The sequence below is a fragment of the Culex quinquefasciatus genome, chromosome 1 (assembly GCF_015732765.1).
Source record: "Culex quinquefasciatus strain JHB chromosome 1, VPISU_Cqui_1.0_pri_paternal, whole genome shotgun sequence".
Classification (NCBI taxonomy): domain Eukaryota; kingdom Metazoa; phylum Arthropoda; class Insecta; order Diptera; family Culicidae; genus Culex; species Culex quinquefasciatus.
In genome coordinates, this window is record NC_051861.1 from 57508679 (window position 1) to 57529017 (window position 20339).

The 20339-nt window shown below is 36.7% G+C and overlaps 1 protein-coding gene and 1 long non-coding RNA gene across 5 annotated transcripts in view; both read left to right on the forward strand.

The window, feature by feature from the left end:
- LOC119765323 (tachykinin-like peptides receptor 99D) overlaps positions 1-20339 on the forward strand; it is a 265090-nt gene that overhangs the window by 55553 nt on the left and 189198 nt on the right. For all 4 annotated transcript variants that reach the window (XM_038248961.1, XM_038248962.1, XM_038248964.1 and 1 more), the window contains exon 3: positions 1979-2129. In XM_038248961.1, coding sequence (XP_038104889.1) covers positions 1979-2129 — 151 coding nt within the window. The remainder of the gene's footprint in view (positions 1-1978; positions 2130-20339) is intronic.
- LOC119765325 lies at positions 17283-18379 on the forward strand. Its single transcript, XR_005276647.1, has 2 exons — positions 17283-17888; positions 17949-18379. It is a non-coding gene; the product is annotated as an uncharacterized LOC119765325 (long non-coding RNA).

Here is a 20339-nt window from a genome sequence, read left to right on the forward strand (position 1 = left end):
ACTGATTTTATCTCGATTTGAAGTTAAAAAACCTAATATATCACCTAAAAAATTAAAAATACGTCTAAAAACTCGGTCTATCTCTGGACAAAGATGTACATTTTCATCTAGATATCAATTTTTAGTTCACAAAATATATTACTGACATAGTACACCTTAAATCGATCCATGACTTGAGTACCAGCGTCATCAGGAGGTGTAAAATAATGTTATTTCTAAAAAAAAATATTTTCAATTTGCTCTGGTAAATAAATTATCATGCCTGAATTCAAAAACTAATGTTGTAGCATTGTTGCAAACGAAATGAAAAACAATTTTGCAGAAAAAAGTATGACATTTTATCCATTTAAAAGAAAGTTATGTCTATTTTAGTGGGAAAATTTCTACCAATTTTCAAAATTCTTCGATATTTAACTCATGCTTGTTGAAAACAGCTACTATGATCATACTTAGGAGGATGTAACAAAAATTATAATTTGGCGGTCATTAAGGGGCTGGTTACGGTGGGCATACTGAGCTCTAGTTCCAAATATGAGCTTGATTGAATTTAACCGGAGCTGGCGTATTGCATTTGAATTTTTAATGAGATCTACCTAACTCGTAGAAAATACTTTTTTCAAAAATGTAGATTTTTTTGTCACTTTGGCCACTGAAGCGTTTATTTTAAACATCATTGGCGTGTAGGACAAATCCTTGCAGATGTTTTGGTATATAGAATATTGAATTGAAGCACTCTGGAGCTCTGTACAGGCCTTCATTTTTTTTTTATTTTTAAGAAAAACGTCTCAGCAGAAAACATAAGCGTAGCGCCATTTAATTTTGCTCAAAACTTCAATTTTATATAGGTCAAAACATCTGCAAGGACCTGTCCTACACGCCAATGATGTTTCAAATAAACGCTTCAGTGGCCAAAGTGACAAAAAATCTGCATTTTTGAAAAAAGTGTTTTCTACGAGTAAGATCTCATTAAAAATTCAAGTGCAAAACGCCAGCTCCTGTTAAGTTCAATCAAGCTCATATTTGGAATTTTAGCTCAGTATGCCCACCGTAACCAGCCCCTGAATGACCGTCAAATTATAATTTTTACTACATCCTTCTGAGTATGATCATAGTAGCTGTTTTTAACAAGCATGAGTTAAATATCGAAGAATTTTGAAAATTGATAAAAAATGTCCCACTAAAATAGACATAACTTTACTTTAAATGGATAAAATGTCATACTTTTTTCTGCAAAATTGTTCTTCATTACGTTTGCAACAATGCTACAACATTAGTTTTTGAATTCAGACATGACAGTTTATTTACCAGAACAAATCGAAAATATTTTTTTTTTAGAAATAACATTATTTTACACCTCCTGATGACGCTGGGACTCAAGTAATGGATCGATTGAAGGTGTACTATGTCAGTAATATATTTTGTGAACTAAAAATTGATATCTAGATGAAAATGTTTTTAGACGTATTTTTGAGTTTTTAGGTGATACAATAGGTTTTTTAACTTCAAATCGAGATAAAATCAGTTTTCACCGACAGAATATTTTGGAAGTTGATTTTTCTGACTCAGAATAGTCCCCCCAACAACCTCCAGAAAGAATTTCCGAGGTGCATGCAAGTCGCATAATAATCCCCTTCTTACCCACCGTGTTACTAGATTCATACATACGGTCGACTCTCTTGTTGTCGATATCCTTTCTCGATATTCTATCCTACACGGAGAAAAATGTGTTCCCAAAATCGTGAACAAGTGTTTACGAAATTCGGAATCACGAACAAAGTGTTCAAATTGCATGGTACGTGTACTACGTGATGCCTCTTTATCTCATGTTCCCTTCAATATCGACATATAGAGCGTCAACTGCAGTATCATAATCTGTGCTTTTTTTTAAATGCGCGAATCTCTGAAATCCGTTTTCCAGGCCTGCTATGTTTGTAAATTTTGTTCCACAAATACTGATACAATTCTATTTTTTTTACAGATATAACGTTGTTTTTATGTTCTTGACTTACTTTCTACCAATCGGATCGATGACATTTACCTATGCTCGAATAGGTTTTGAGTTATGGGGCTCGAAAAGTATAGGAGAATGTACGCAAAGACAGCTAGAGAACATTAGGAGTAAGCGAAGGGTAAGTTGATTGTAATATAGTTAAAAAAGGTGCAGGTGGTTATGTTCTACATGACCAATATGGTTGAAAAAAGGTGCAGGTGACTATGTTCTACATGACCAAAGAACTTTTTAAATAAACTCTTAAAAAAATAAATTTTTATTATTATTTTTTTAAATGATTGCCTATTTATTTAATTCTAAACATCTTATTCTAATTCAATGTTTTCAATCATTGACACCTCTGTTGAATTAATTGTCAAAACACGAAAATATTGCCAAAACAAGTATGGTTCGATAAATGTTCCCCCGGTAGAACCTTTCCCCAGGGCAATGGCTACTCCAGGTAGGGCCAACCCTGTAAAAATTGCAATTAACATTACCAGTTTCAAAACCATGAATTTTGATATCCATATTGCCACAACTCGTATGGTTCGGTAAATGTCCCCCGGGGAACCTACCGGGGCACCGGCCACCCCAGGTTGTGGCCATTTCTATGTCCAGTATCAAATCCATGAATTTTGATACCCATATTGCCAAAACTTGTATGGTCCGGTAAATGTTACCACGGGGGAACCTTCCCTGAGGACGACGGCCACTTCAAGTTGTGGCCAATATCCTACCAAATTGTTACCAACGATCCCAACCCCATTGCCCTAAATCATTCTGGTTTTCCGGTGACCGTCCTTACAACCTTCATTAGAACAAATTTCCTCCCAAGTTGTTGCACAAACTGTGTCTTTCAATGGTTGCGTGCGTGCGTGTGTGTTTTTTTTACAAGGTCGGAATCTGCTACCATTAACCATTACCGTAATTAATTTCTCAGGTAGTGTGGGGTTGGGAAAAAAAGAATTTCCCGACCCACTAAACCAGTCCTTGAACGCCATGCCCTTTTCCCCCCGGGACCACCTTTCGGTATAACTTCGGGGGGAGGCGTTGCATTTTCTGCACTACTCTACTTACAGGATCCATGCCGGGTACTACACGGATAGAAATCCGGTCCGCAAATCCAAAATCAAACTGTCTTGAAATCGAAAACATCGTTTGTTTTCGATTTCGTTTCAAATGTTTTCAAAAACGACAACATTTTCCTCACATTCGAAAACATTTGTGTTTGAAATCGCCCCCCGCTTTTCTCAAATTTTCTGAAGCGTAACAACTGTCAAACGCAACCAAAACCGCAACCCAATTCCACCGCGCGATTGCGACTTTTTGTTTATGTTTTGGTTTTTAGTTTGAGTGACGTGTGGTTATCTGGTGCGACGTGTGGTTATCTGACGACCCGGTTCCCTCCGGATCACGTTCGGTTCTGCTGGCGAAGAATGACGGGGACGACCCGTCCTGGTTCTTCGGGAGTCCGCTAGCATTGCGGCGCGTGGTTCTTCGGCGAGGACGGTTGTTGGACAGCGGCCCTTAGTTCTTTTTCGGCGTTGGCCAGCGGAACGTGGCTCTTGTCCGGTGGGCTCGCATGGACGGCCAGCGGAGCGTGGTTTTTGTTCGCCGGGTCCGCGTGTTGACCAGCAGCTCGTCCGACGTCGTTGGCCGCACTTAGTTCGGCCAGGTTTTCGACAACGGCGCAGGCTTGGAATCACGAGTGCCGATTCTTGACAGCGGTGCCGAACCTAAGCGGCCTTCCGCCGCTCCGATGTGCTCCCCCAGCGGTGTTTTTACTGGCACGAACCGATGGATATCGCGTGGAAACTTTTCCCACTATGGTTTCGCGCGGCGTGACTTTCTGAGCGACCATGAAGCTACTCCATGAAGTGTGGTAAGTTTGAATGATAAAAACCTCCCGAAATATCATAACCTAATCAACCTTTTCCCTCAATAGAACTCCTGCTCCTGCCAAGGAGAAGATATTGTCCAGCGGAAGAAAATCAGCAACGAGCCGTTGCCGTTCTGCCGTTGATTGACGTCCCGGGAAAACTTGGCTGCTAACAGATGAGTAGGAGGGTCCGACGAAGCAATTTTGAAGGTGTCCGTCATTCCAGAACTAAACCTGTCCTCCTCCTCCTCCTCCTCCTCCTCCTCCTCCTCCTCCTCCTCCTCCTCCTCCTCCTCCTCCTCCTCCTCCCTCCTCCTCCTCCTCCTCCTCCTCCTCCTCCTCCTCCTCCTCCTCCTCCTCCTCCTCCTCCTCCTCCTCCTCCTCCTCCTCCTCCTCCTCCTCCTCCTCCCTCCTCCTCCTCCTCCTCCCTCCTCCTCCTCCTCCTCCTCCTCCTCCCTCCTCCTCCTCCTCCTCCTCCTCCTCCTCCTCCTCCCTCCTCCTCCTCCTCCTCCTCCTCCTCCTCCTCCTCCTCCTCCTCCTCCTCCTCCTCCTCCTCCCTCCTCCTCCTCCTCCTCCTCCTCTCCTCCTCCTCCTCCTCCTCCTCCTCCTCCTCCTCCTCCTCCTCCTCCTCCTCCTCCTCCTCCTCCTCCTCCTCCTCCTCCTCCTCTTAAACACTTTTTCTAAACCTCTTCTAAATTTCAAAATTTTTATTCAAATATTCTAAGTTTTAAATTTTTTAACCAAAATTCTAAAATTCTAAAATTTAAAATTCTAAAATTCTAAAATTTAAAATTCTAAAATTTAAAATTTAAAATTCTAAAATTCTAAAATTCTAAAATTCTAAAAATTTAAAATTCTAAAATTTAAAATTTAAAATTTAAAATTCTAAAATTTAAAATTCTAAAATTCTAAAATTTAAAATTCTAAAATTCTAAAATTCTAAAATTTAAAATTCTAAAATTCTAAAATTTAAAATTTAAAATTCTAAAATTCTAAAATTTAAAATTTAAAATTCTAAAATTTAAAATTCTAAAATTTAAAATTCTAAAATTCTAAATTCTAAAATTTAAAATTCTAAAATTTAAAATTCTAAAATTCTAAAATTCTAAAATTTAAAATTCTAAAATTCTAAAATTCTAAAATTCTAAAATTCTAAAATTCTAAAATTCTAAAATTCTAAAATTCTAAAATTCTAAAATTTAAAATTCTAAAATTCTAAAATTCTAAAATTTAAAATTCTAAAATTCTAAAATTCTAAAATTCTAAAATTCTAAAATTCTAAAATTCTAAAATTCTAAAATTTAAAATTCTAAAATTTAAAATTCTAAAATTCTAAAATTTAAAATTCTAAAATTCTAAAATTTAAAATTCTAAAATTCTAAAATTCTAAAATTCTAAAATTCTAAAATTTAAAATTTAAAATTTAAAATTTAAAATTCTAAAATTCTAAAATTCTAAAATTCTAAAATTTAAAATTCTAAAATTTAAAATTCTAAAATTTAAAATTTAAAATTCTAAAATTCTAAAATTTAAAATTCTAAAATTCTAAAATTTAAAATTTAAAATTCTAAAATTCTAAAATTCTAAAATTTAAAATTTAAAATTCTAAAATTCTAAAATTCTAAAATTCTAAAATTCTAAAATTTAAAATTCTAAAATTCTAAAATTCTAAAATTTAAAATTCTAAAATTCTAAAATTCTAAAATTCTAAAATTCTAAAATTTAAAATTCTAAAATTCTAAAATTTAAAATTCTAAAATTCTAAAATTCTAAAATTCTAAAATTCTAAAATTTAAAATTTAAAATTTAAAATTCTAAAATTCTAAAATTCTAAAATTCTAAAATTCTAAAATTCTAAAATTTAAAATTCTAAAATTTAAAATTTAAAATTCTAAAATTTAAAATTCTAAAATTCTAAAATTCTAAAATTTAAAATTCTAAAATTCTAAAATTTAAAATTCTAAAATTTAAAATTCTAAAATTCTAAAATTCTAAAATTCTAAAATTCTAAAATTCTAAAATTCTAAAATTTAAAATTCTAAAATTCTAAAATTCTAAAATTCTAAAATTCTAAAAAAATTCTAAAATTCTAAAATTTAAAATTCTAAAATTTAAAATTTAAAATTTAAAATTCTAAAATTCTAAAATTCTAAAATTTAAAATTTAAAATTCTAAAATTCTAAAATTTAAAATTCTAAAATTCTAAAATTCTAAAATTTAAAATTTAAAATTCTAAAATTCTAAAATTCTAAAATTCTAAAATTTAAAATTTAAAATTTAAAATTCTAAAATTTAAAATTCTAAAATTCTAAAATTCTAAAATTTAAAATTCTAAAATTCTAAAATTCTAAAATTCTAAAATTTAAAATTTAAAATTCTAAAATTTAAAATTTAAAATTCTAAAATTTAAAATTCTAAAATTTAAAATTCTAAAATTCTAAAATTTAAAATTCTAAAATTCTAAAATTCTAAAATTCTAAAATTTAAAATTTAAAATTTAAAATTCTAAAATTCTAAAATTTAAAATTCTAAAATTCTAAAATTTAAAATTCTAAAATTCTAAAATTCTAAAATTCTAAAATTCTAAAATTCTAAAATTCTAAAATTCTAAAATTCTAAAACTCTAAAATTCTAAAATCCTAAAACTCTAAAATTCTAATATTCTAAAATTCTAAAATTCTAAAATTCTAAAATTCTAAAATTCTAAAATTCTAAAATTCTAAAATTCTAAAATTCTAAAATTCTGAAATTCTACAATTCCTAAATTCCTAAACTCCTAAATTCCTCAATTCCTAAATTCCTATATTCCTTAATTCCTAAATTTCTATATTCCTTAATTCCTAAATTCATAAAATCATAAATTCCAAAATTCAAAAAATTTCCAAAATTCCCAAATTCTCAAATACCCAAATTCTTAAATTCCTAATACCTAAATACCCAAATTCCCAAATTTCCAAATTCCCATATTCCTAAATTCCCAAATTCTTAAATTCCTAAATACCAAAATTCCCAAAATTCCAAATTCCCATATTCCCAAATTCCCAAATTCTTAAATTCCTAAATTCCTAAATTCCCAAATTTCCAAATTCCTTAATTCATAAATACCCAAATACCCAAATTCCCAAATTTCTAAATTCCCATGTTCCCAAATTCCCAAATTCCTGAGTTCCTAAATTTCTAAATTCCTAAATTCCTGAATTCCTATTCCTAAATTTCCAAATTCCCATATTCCCAAATTCCCAAATTCCCAAATTCCCAAATTCTTAAATTTCTAAATTCCTAAATTCCTAAATTCCCAAATTCCTTAAATACCCGAATTCCCATATTCCCAAATTCCCAAATTCCCAAATTCTTAAATTCCTAAATTCCTAAATTCCTAAATTCCTAAATTCCTAAATTCCCAAATTCCCAAATTCCCAAATTCCTTAATTCCTAAATACCCAAATTCCCATATTCCCAGATTCCCAAATTCCTAAATTCCTAAATTCCTAAATACCCAAAATCCCAAATTTCCAAATTCCCATATTCCCATATTCCCATATTCCCAAATTCCCAAATTCCTAAATTCCTAAATTCTTATATTCCTAAATTCCAATTTTCCTATATTCCCAAATTCCCGAATTCCCAAATTCCCAAATTCCCATATTCCCAAATTCCTCAAATTCTCAAATTCTTAACTTCCTAAATTCCTGAATTCCTAAATTCCTAAATTGCCAAATTCCCAAATTCTCACATTCCCATATTCTTAAATTCCCAAATTCCTAAATTCCTATATTCCTAAATACCCAAATACCCAAATTCCCAAATTTCCAAATTCCCAAATTCCCAAATTCTCAAATTCCCAAATTCTTAAATTCCTAAATTACTTAATTCCTATATTCCTAAATTCTTAAATTCCTAAATTCCCAAATTCCCAAATTCCTTAATTCCTAAATACCAAATTCCCAAATTTCCAAATTCCCATATTCCCAAATTCCCAAATTCCTAAATACCCAAATTCCCAAATTCCTAAATTCTTATATTCCTAAATTCCTTTTTTCCTATATTCCTAAATTCCCGAATTCCCAAATTCCTACATTCCCAAATTCCCAAATTCCCATATTCCCAAATTCCCAAATTCCCAAATTCCCAAATTCCCAAATTCCTAAATTCCTAAATTCCTGAATTCCTAAATAATTCTCAAATTCCTAAATTCTTAAATTCCCAAATTCTCACATTCTTATATTCCCAAATTCTCAAATTCCCAAATTCCTAAATTCCAAAATTCCCAAATTCCCATATGCCCAAATTCCCAAATTCCCAAATTCCTAAATTCCTAAGTTCCCAAATTCCTAAATTCCCAAATCCCCACACACACACACACACACACACACACACACACACACACACACACACACACACACACACACACACACACACACACACACACTCACAAAGATTAGTTTTTTAATTAATTATGTATTTTTTGCCTCAATAAATAAAAAAACGAATCAACTGTTTTACTGAACCAACAGAAATATCCAACGGTCAATTCAAAAACCAAAACCAACGGTCAATTCAAAAACCGATTAAACCATTCGGGATGGCTGCGTGCTTTTTGTTTTGCCAGGCGTCACCAACCGTGACGACTCAAAATCGACAACATTGTTCTCGATTTTGTTGCAAATGTTACCGGACGACTGGTCGACAACATTCTGAAACGAATTTCAGAACGAATCGAGAACAATGTTGTCGATTTCCCGGACAGGATTTCTATCCGTGTAGAACCATTTCCTGTTCCACATACATATGAGTCCATGCGAGGGTTTAACCGCGCCCAAGAATCGCGTTGCTTTTGATCGGCTAGTCATATGCAGCCCTCTCCTTGGACCATCGAGACGTGTACCGATTTGGTAGAGCCAACCGTCATAACGTGCTCTCCTTCACAGCCACACTCGTGGGTTCTCGACTCCTGTGAACATCGAGACGTGTACCGATTTGGTAGAGCCGACCATCATAACGTGCTCTCCTTTACAGCCACACTCGTGGGTTTTCGACTAGGCTTCTAGTCGTTCCTCCTCTGATCGTCTCTCCATTTCTGCTGGAGAGCCGAAGTGATCTGCGTCACCGCTCCGACGACCGCATTACACTTGGCAATGTCGCTGCACATTCTTTGCACCACATTATCTGGGCTGGTGTCTGCTCCGATAATGGCCAGCATTTCGCTTCGCGCTGCCTCGAAGCGAGGGCAGGCGAACACCACGTGCTCCGGTGTTTCCTCGCATTCGTCGCAATCCGGACAGAGAGGAGACTCTGAATGTCCGAACCTGTGCAGGTACTTCCTGAAGCAGCCATGGCCCGACAGGAACTGTGTGAGGTGGAAGGAGACCTCTCCGTGCCTTCTGCTCACCCACGTGGATACAGACGGGATCAGCCGATGCGTCCATCTGCCTTTCTCCGTGGTATCCCACTCACCCCAAGTAGCAAGTAAAACATCGCTTTTTATTTTGTTGTTGAACAATTGCTGCACAAGCGTTTATATACGTTAATTATTGAACAAGTGTCATAAAATTTGGTCAATTGTTCTCATTTTGATCAAAAAACCATTGTTCAACATGATTGTGTAACACAAATGCCAAATCTAGCAACAGACTGACTCAAATGGAACATGCTTGTGGAACTCGAAAAGCAAAATGACATTTGCAGACATGATGTTCCATTTCAGTTTGCTAAGCATGATAACATAGTAGAATTGACCTCTGGCTTCGGATAGGATTTCACGTAAACAAGATGTTTATGTGTATTTCGCGTTCGTGTTTAAAAACCGAGCAAGAACATGTTGACGAAACATGCACAGATAGTTCTAAAAATAGAAACTGCTTATGTTCAAAAGAAGTTTTGGAAAACTGTTAGTAAACTTGGTAAAACCTAGATGACCGCAGACTTCTTATTGACGTTTAGGCCTGCTCATCCAACATAACCCTTCGTGGAAAGAAGCAAGACGCGCGCCCGGACTTGACATTTGGAGTGATCTTGGGTTCGGTACTTGCCCTGAGCATTCTTCATCAAAAAGGAAAACTTAAAATGCAGCACCGAGAACCAGCAGCAGTTGTAAAGTAGTAGTAGCAAGCGATGTTAATTAGCACTCAAACATAATTGAAAAAAATCTTAAAGGCAGAATGTTGCTAAACGATTCTAACGACGTTATCCAACCCGGTTCAGAATCTTAAAGTCAAGAGTTCTTATGACATGTTCAACAAACGTTCTATATGCAAGTAGGACGTGCGCTGTTAAAACTTAATAACACCACGCACATTTCTAACAGGTTAAGAGATGTTTAACAACAGAAAAATGTGCGCTTTTTCCAGCATTCAAGAGTTCTCAGGGACGTTGGGAAAACATAGTGAATGAGTTCAACAACAAGTTCGGAAATCTTTTGGCGAACAAAGTGTGCTACTTGGGCACCTCTGATATAGGGGAAGGTGGGGAAAGACGACCATATGGGGCAAGACGAACAATCGTTCGTACGGCCTTAATTTTTACAATTTTGGTTATTTCCAGTATGAGGTATTGTTGCTAGCAATGCAATTGGCTGATTCTACTACCACATAACCGCCAAAACGACGTAAACGCCAAAGGGCTTAAGCTTGAATGACGTTTTTTTTCAAAACCTTTGTTATCTTATAATATTTGGATGGTACAAAATCAGGCTTAGAGTTCGTTTTACGGCTCATATTATGAAAATGCTATTTTCCTAGATCAGTAGTGTCCCTACCAATGACTTGCACCTATTATAAAGTATGATTAAACTTTTAGTTATTTTTGTTGAGAGTTTTTAAAAAATCTTGATCAGGTGGGGCAAGTGTATGGATTTTTAGTATGGAAAAAATTACGAATTGTTGCAACAACATATTTTATTGGGAAAAAATACATAAAAGTACTTGAAAACTGATAATCAATTTTTAAAAAAAATGTTCATGCAAAATATAGTGATATTATGAAAATTTCCTTTTTTTCATCTGAGTAATATTTTTTTTCGTAAAAACGATCAATTTTTTAGTAAAATATTATTATTTAATCTAAAAATAAAAGAAACGTTTCAAATACATTCTAATCTGATGTATCTAAGTGATAACAGTTCACTTGTTAGCAAATTGACATGTTGCACGGAGAAAAAGAGTTCTAAAATCGTGAACAAGCGTTCATGAAAATGGGAACCACGAACAAAGTGTTCAATTTTCATGGTACGTTTTTCAAAATCGTACCATGAGATTTGAACACTTTGTTCGAGGTTCCCATTTTCATGAACGCTTGTTCACGATTTTGGGAACTCTTTTTTCTCCGTGTGTTTCATGAATTGTTCCTCTTGCCCCTACGGGTTGTTCGTCTTGCCCCACTAGTTGAGAAGAACGTACGGAATTTACATTAAAAAACAGGATTTTTTGAAAACTTGTTCTATCAAAGTCTTAGTCAAGACCTGGAATAAGATGATTATGAAAAATTCGACAGATTTTTCAACGTTTTTGATGGGTTATAACGAGCATTTCCTTAGCTTGTTACACTTGCCCCACTTTCCCCTAAGCATTTGAAAAACGACACAATTTCGTTACACATTCGCTTCGCGAAATTTTGGATTGACACCCATAGACAGTGCTCTTAGGACAAAGTTCTTTGTCAAAAAATTGTTGGTATATCATAGAAGAATCTGACATGAAATATTAAGCTAAAACCATTTTGCCTTTCTTACCAAAGAAAGGTATAGGGTTTCACCAGCCGGACCCTAAGCTGACAGTTTTCGTGAGTTGCGCGTATTCACCGACAGATGGCCAGTGGGCCTCGCCGGATCCGGCCATTAATTACGCAACTCAAAATTTGCATGGGAAACTTTTTTTTCGTGACGGCTTTCGCGGCACGCTCCTTTCAACTGTTCTAGACTAATATTTGGACGAGGCGTATCTCTAAACAAGTTTTTTACAAAAATGATTCCAAACTGCTTATTTTGTCGTTTTAAACCGAAACGAGGCAAAAATTATAATTATTTAAACTATTCGCCTTTTTCAAAAATTTGGCTAGATAATATCAAAGGGGGGGTAACGAAATAGTATTATTATAAGTCTACATGGGCATGATTTATGGTTCAGATCATATCATTTCATATGGGAAATGATGCAAGGAACATTTTTCCTGAAGCACGCAAAGTGATTGAAAATAAGGGAAAAAAGTTATAAAGGTTTTATTGGAAATTTGGGAGATTTTCTGATAAAATTGCACACCCCTTTCAAAAAACCGCAATGTTTTTGATATTCAGATCATTATTTTGATGAATTCTTTTTTGAGTAATGTTTCTGGGCCCATTGAGTAAACAAATCACTACAGAAAAGTGTAATTGGTTGGGTTTATGCTCAACTGTAAACCACTTTTATGAATTTTGGATTTCAACCGAATCAACATATTTTTGTGTGTTTTGGTTATAATCAGGGATCTGACAGGCACTTTCCGAAGTCACCGCCAGAGGCGCTGTCAATGTTGTTTACTTGGGGTTTTTGAAAATGTTGTATGAAACAAATTAATAAACTTTTATCTTCAAATTAATAAATTTTTAGTTTTCATCATCTTTTGCTTATATATTTAATCAAATGACAAGTATTACGTACAGATTTCCTCTTTTTTTTTATTTATAAGACCGATAAACAAAGTTGTACTAGAACAACACGTAACATTAAACTAAAAATTAAATATATTCAGTTTTCTTGAAACAAAATTAGCAAGGTAAGATTCTACCTGACTCACCTGACTGTTGGTTTAAATTCAATCACATTTTTAGAATACTCAGTTAATTTAACATTTAAACATAATTCAACCACGAGTTTGATCAACATATTTCGAAGATTATTCATTGCATCCATTCATGCACCAGGTTGTTTCATTTAAAATTTTGGTTAGAATCGAATTTAACAAACGCTGATAAAATTTTGGAACATTGAATTTAGCATTTTCCCCTACTAAAATTTAGAATTCCAATTTTACCAGTTTGCTACAAGTTATTTGAATATTAATGTAAGTTCAAATCTAGAGTTTTTTTATTAGGTCCTATAAACATATGAAAGACAATAGTTTATTGGTCCTTTTCAAAAAAAACTCTGGAAATCTGGAATTAAATGTAAATCGCTTGAAAAAAAAAAGCTTGGTGATTAAAAAAAAGTTTTTATTGTTGCAATTCATGTGCATACAACATTTTCAAAAACCTCGCTGCAAAAACTTGGTTCGATCTTGGTTCGATTTTGACTTCAATCGCTTTGTATGTGGATGACAGTCGTGACGTATCCGTGGTTATAATATGTGGGTAATTCTCTACCAACTCACACGTAATCGGGAAAAGTTGCCCCGACCCCTCTTCGATTTGCGTGAAACTTTGTCCTAAGGGGTAACTTTTGTCCCTGATCACGAATCCGAGGCCCGTTTTTTGATATCTCGTGACGGAGGGGCGGTACGACCCCTTCCATTTTTGAACATGCGAAAAAAGAGGTGTTTTTCAATAATTTGCAGCCTGGAACGGTGATGAGATAGAAATTTAGTGTCAAAGGGACTTTTATGTAAAATTAGACGCCCGATAAGATGGCGTACTCAGAATTCGAAAAACGTATTTTCATCGAAAAACACTAAAAAGTTTTAAAATTCTCCCATTTTCCGTTACTCGACTGTAAAAATTTTTGGAACATGTCATTTTATGGGAAATTTAATGTACTTTTCGAATCTACATTGACCCAGAAGGGTCATTTTTCATTTAGAACAAAATTTTTCATTTTAAAATTTCGTGTTTTTTCTAACTTTGTAGGGTTATTTTTTAGAGTGTAACAGTGTTCTACAAAAATGTAGAACAGACAATTACAAAAATTTTGATATATAGACATAAGGGGTTTGCTTATAAACATCACGAGTTATCGCGATTTTACGAAAAAAAGTTTTGAAAGAGTTACTTTTTGCGTTTCTCTTTGTTTCGTCGTCCGTGTCTGTCGCGGGTGACCATGAACGGCCATGATCGACGACGACAAAATTTTTCAAAACTTTTTTTTCGTAAAATCGCGATAACTTGTGATGTTTATGAGCAAACCCCTTAGGTCTATATACCAAATTTTTTGTAATTGTCTGTTCTACAACTTTGTAGAACATTATTACACTCTAAAAAACAACCCTGCAAAGTTAGAAAAAACACGAAATTTTAAAATGAAAAATTTTGTTCTAAATGAAAAAATGACCCTTCTGGGTCAATGCAGATTCGAAAAGTACATTAAATTTCCCATAAAATGACATGTTCCAAATTTTTTTACAGTCGAGTAACGGAAAATGGGAGAATTTTTATAACTTTTTTAGTGTTTTTTTCGATGAAAATACGTTTTTTCGGAATTCTGAGTACGCCATCTAATCGGGCGTCTAATTTTACATAAAAGTCCCTTTGACACCAAATTTCTATCTCATCACCGTTTCAGGCTGCAAATTATTGAAAAACACCTCTTTTTTCGCATGTTCTAAAATGAAAGGGGTCGTACCGCCCCTCCGTCACGAGATATCAAAAAACGGACCTCGGATTCGTGATCAGGGACAAAAGTTACCCCTTAGGACAAAGTTTCACGCAAATCGAAGAGGGGTCGGGGCAACTGCTGTGTGAGTTGGCGGAGAATTACCCATGTACCGTTTCCATTAGATTTTCACATTTGTATTAGTCTTACTAAAACTCACAAGAGATCTCGTACTTATTTTGAGGTCAGGTGATAATATTGTAAATCAAAATCAAATTAAACCATCCTCATTAACGACCCCGGGTCTTTTGTGGTCTCTATTGCAAGTTTCTGCTCGAACCTAGGAGTCCGAAGGCTTGAATGGGGAGAGCACCCAAACCTCTTTCTACTCCAAGGAACCTTCCACCCCAGTGTTTGAGCTGACGACCTTTGGATTGCGAGTCCAACCGCCGCCAGCGATTCCACCGGAGTAGGCTTGGTTTGGTGTGTTGTTTGTACTTATGGCATGGAGACGACACCTGGAATGACTTAACGGCCTAACAATCAAGGCCGGGACCGACATTTTACTTCCTCATCCGATGGAAGGTTGGAGCAGATGGGAATCGAACCCAAAATCATCCGCTTACAAAGCGGACAGCGTAACCATTCGGCCACGCACTGCCACTGTAAATAAAAAGATCAATTATTTGTGTGTTTTTTAGCAAAACAATTTAATTGTTGTATTGTTCGTTGATTCAAATTTGGATGCCAGACTTGTTTAGTATGTTAAGCTCAATTATTTGAGATTGAATTAATAAATTTACATACATTTAAACTTTTTAATGATTTTTACGAAATATTTATGTTATTACCAATGATTGCAAGTTAATCTCTGTAGTTTCAATACAAATGATATACTGCCGTTTTACGACGATATGATGTATACGCCATTTTGGACATTTTCAATTTTATTTTACAGTCTGTTAAAGAATCTTAAAAGCTACCTCCTGACGAAAGAATTTTTCAAAAACTGCTCTGGGCCCATTTTATCAAGCAAACAAACAATGATGTATACGCCAATTTTACTCATCAATGATGTATGTATACATTGAGAATTGATAAAAGTCAAATTCAATACTATTTGAATGTTGATTTGAGGTTTTGGGACCAAATTAAGACTGGGTAATATTTTATTACATTATGTCGATTTAATTTTTAAGGGGACGTCCATTAGGCGTCATCCATAAAGTACGTCACGTTCTGAGAGAAGAGGGGGGTTTTGAGCAAGCGTGACGTTGCGTGTTAAAAGCATAGGGAAATCGTGACAAAGGAGGGCGGAGTAAATTTTGGCTGATTTTAATGTGACATACTTAATGGATGTCACCTTATCCACATCCACGAAAACACTTTTGAAAAATTTAGCCCCACCCACCTCCCTTGCGGACAATTGTTTTTATGGAGCGTAGACAATCGCTAAGGGAGCGTTCTTTTATTACGTAACGCAAAAAATCTGATTTTTAGACCCCCTGGTAACAAATTTTCCATACAAATTTTAAAAATTTTGTATGGAGCGTAACACGGTCTCTGACCCCCCTCCCTTCCCTTCAACTGCTTTACGTAATAAAAGAACGCTCCCTTAATACCCTTCCCCCTCTTAGAGCATCATTACCGGTGCGTTGCGGAAATTGTTGCTATTTTATTAACCGGTAACGCTTCTATTTTAGTTTAGTCACCCACTCGCACACCGGTCGTTGCCAAATTAGGTTGTCAATTTACTACCCGGCTACTTTGCGATTCCGACTGGCAGAACCGGTTTTGGGCACTGTGGCCACCGGGAACCTGCTACAACCGAAAAAAGTCCTTTTTGAGGCCCCGACTTTGAGGACCTGTATCTCCGGAACGATAACACATAGCGGGTTGCTTCCAGTTGCATTTGACGGGTTATAACCTCAACTTTATGCTCCCGTAGAGATGATTTGTCAAAAGTGGACACCGGTTCCGTTAACCCGGAACATCCGAAAAACATGATTTTTACAGATTTTGTTATAAAATCAACACATTAGTACATTTTTTAAACCGGATTTTTTGTAAATTATTACATACGTACACTACATACTACCCCTGACTGTTTGGGATCGTTCCGGCCAACTGTGGCCAATCCGGAACCGGTTCCAGGGTACCACCAAAACGGTTCCAATAATGGTATCGCTAGAAACCCATCATGTTGCATATCAAACTTCATGAAATTGAAAATTATGACCATCTAAGGTCATGACGATATCTTGCCACTGGGGGACACTTCCGGAGGGTCTGTAAGTTAGGTAATTTTGGAAGGTTCAACTAAATTTATCTACTACAGAAAATTCAAACCGCCATCAATGAAATGGTTCCGGAATGGTAATCGGGCTCGGTTGTGTAGCTGCTAGTGTGATTGCTCTCACCCAGCCGGCCTGGGTTCGCTCCCAGTCCCCGACCCCGTTCACATTTCTTAAGACGAGTAATGTGTCATCACACCTTCTATCGGATGGGGAAGTAGAACGTCGGTTCCAGCCTCAGTTGTTGTACGGTTATTTGATCATTCCAGATGTAGGAGTTTTCTCCCTGCTATAAGTACAAACAACACTCCAAACCAAGCCTCCTCCGGTGGAGTCCCTGGCGGCGGTTGGACTCCCAATCCAAAGGTCGTCAGTCCGAACCCTGGGATGGAAGGTTCCTTGGAAAATAAGAAGGATTTGGAGCTCTTCCCATTGAAACCTTTTAAATCTTAGGTTCGAGAAGAAACTTCAAACTTGGTTCTTTGCATATTCCACAAATTTCCTCCATACCCAACCCATTTTCGGTTCCAAATTAATCAGGATGGGACGGAGGACATCGCCATCAGCTATTGTCTCCCAGTGGCCAGGTTGGATTAAAAGACGTGGGCAAGCTTCCCATGCGCCAGTGCCAACGCACACCGCGGGTTTGGTTTTCTAGCTTCGGTACGAGCCTGATCCCATTGTGTGTTGGTATTTCGGTTCATCGTACCAGCGCACCACGACAATCTCATGAACCCAGCGTGCCGTGGTACGCGCCGTGGTATTAAAACCGGTTTGTACCGCCAGCGTGTACCACGGCACGTACCAAGGGGAAAACCACTCTGCTCATTGCCCTCGAGTAGGCTGTGCCCTAAAGTTACCCAAACGTGCCCGAAGGTGCCCGAATGTTGCCCAAATGTGTCCTGAAGCTTCTCAAAATAAATAATTTGTGTACGATGCTTAGCAACCCTGTTACTTTGTTTACACTTTTTTGGACTGCTCTCGGTTTGTGTTGTGAATTTTTCTCGGAGAACAAACAGCTGCTCGAGGAATCATACCTCCTGCAAGCGCCACAATTCTAAGCGAAGGAAGGACCACCGAAAGCGCTTTCAGTTGAGATATCTTATTCCCCGCGATCCTGAGATTGTCGCAAGCATTCCCACATGAGGAAATCTCGCGTTGAAGCGTGTCTGTGGTGCCGATCCCAATGAAGCGCTGGTGAGATCGATTGTAAAGACAACAGGAATGTAATCAAAGCTTGAATTTTAGTGAATTAAATTATTTAAATAACTTTTGCTTAATTTTAGGGCATGTCAACGACGTGTTGGTGCCGGAGCAACAGATTTTCCGAAGGGCCAAAACTGGTTGGCGATCAGCACATTGGCATGATGGCTCACGTTGTATCCGGATTAAATTTCAACACTACCTGACCACACCAAGATGTTTGCGTCGGAAAGTTTAACACTTCCTGTCAGGAGCTGCGAGCGTTATTCGTCGCCACTGCTCAGTTCAAGATGGTCCCGGCCTCAACGCAGGTTTCGGTACAAGGACAAGAAGCCGTTTGCCTGGTGCAGTGCAATTTGTACATTCAAAACATATTCAACAAGCTAGTTTTATTTTTATTCACACAAAACTATATTTATTTATAACGACATTTTTTAAATATAATAAAGAACACATGATCAACAAATTTGCAGAACTTCGTCGCATCTCAGTGCTGGGATATTAAAATCATAAACTCTTTGTTTGTCTTTTTGGTATTCCCGTCAAACGGTTTTCCCGGGTGTTGAATTGTATCATTTTTTTTTTATTCGGCACAACTTCCAGTATTTCGTCGAGGTCCTTCTTTACTGGCTATCGATTTCACTACAGTGTCGTAGTACTTTATCCCAGCACGACCGTGGTCTTGACTGATCGTCGGTCATGCAAGTGAAACCTTCCGGCAGGACGATCTGGTCGGGTTTGTTAATTTGTCGCGCTGTGTATGTTCACTGCTGGAAGGGCCAAACTGAAATACGCCAACCCAAATGAGAAAACATTGGTCTCTAAATGCTACCTTTTTATTAAACTCTGATTGATCACCTGAGCTTTAAACAATTCCTTGAATCGGAAAACATTCCGAAAAACTAAACCAATTCATTCAATCAATTTTTGAAATCTGATTGTCATGTTTGTTTCTGTTTGTTTATGTAAATGTCAAAATTTTAGTCAAAGGTGCCCGAGAGTGTGCCCTAGGGTGCCCGATGACGTGCCCGATGTTGCCCAGGAGTGCCCAGGGCTCTTTGATCAGAGTGGTTTTCCCCTTGGCACGTACCTCGGCACGTGCCGAGTGAAGCACCTTGGTTCATACGTTGGGTTCATGCCTCGGGTGAGTGCCAGACACACAACCGAGGCGACGAGCCGTGGTGCGCTGGTACGTTGAACCAAAATACCCTCGGCTCGAGAGAGTCGGGTACGGGTGTAAACCGAACAAAGCAGGCGCAAAGCAAAACCGAGGTCAGTGTCTTGCGAACCTTCGTGGTGAACGGACACTAGAGCTGCGGTATTTTTTACTACCTAAGCTCAGAGTTATTTCAAAACAAAATTCACAGTCTTTTTAAAGACTACCTGAGTTATTTTCCAAAATTCTAAACAGTCTTTTCAAGACTAACCCCGCCTGAAATTTTGTTGTATTTTACAAACGAAGCCATCTTTTAAGAGAACTTTGCTTGCAAAATGCGTCAAAACAAAGGTAAACGCAAATCTTCTGAAGATTTGGTCGTTACGTCGGTGAAGCGTTTGAACGCTAAACCGGCTAACGGAAACAGAAAAAGAAAACAGCCTCTTCTGAGGTCTGATTCTGATTCTGAATGTGAGGTCAATCCTCCAATTCCATTGACAAACAGTTTCGGTGTTTTATCCGAAACTGATGACAAGGAACCTTCTCCTCGTACTGAGCCTTCTGCCGTCGAGAAACGAGTAAAGGCTCCGCCAATTGTTGTGACTTCCGTCTCCGATTTGGCCAGCTTTCGAACGCAACTGAAGAATTGCAAGGAAACTTGCAATTTGAAAGTTTCGTTCCAGCTTGGTCGAAGAGGAGAATGTCGCTTGTTGACGGAATCTTTACAAGATCACCAAACTTTTGTTGGTTATTTGAAAACCACAAACACAATTTCTACACGTATGAGACCAAGAATGCTCGTCCATTCAAGGCGGTCCTGAAAGGTCTCTCCAACGACTTGTCGGTGGATGAGATCAAAAACGAACTTAAGGTGTTGCTTGGCTTTGCCCCATCCCAAGTAATACCAATGAAGAAAAATCAAACGGGAATATTTCTCGCTTTGGTTTGACTTCACAATTTTATCTGATTCATTTCAACAGAAATGAAATCAACAATTTGAAACTTTTGGACAAAGTTCAGTTTTTGTTCCATGTACGGGTAAAGTGGGAGCATTTTAAGAAACATGGCGGTAATGGCCAGAATCTGACCCAGTGCCGGCGTTGCCAGGCATTCGGTCACGGTACTGATCATTGCGCCATGGTTCCAAAATGCATGGTTTGCGGGGATTCTTCTCACGACAAGGACAATTGTCCCGTGAAAGAAGTCACCCAATTTAAATGTGCAAATTGTGGTGGAAATCACAAATCAAATTTTGGGATTGCCCCATCAGAAAAAGGTTTTGGATTCTCGTGCTAAGCATCAGCCGAAATCCAAACCG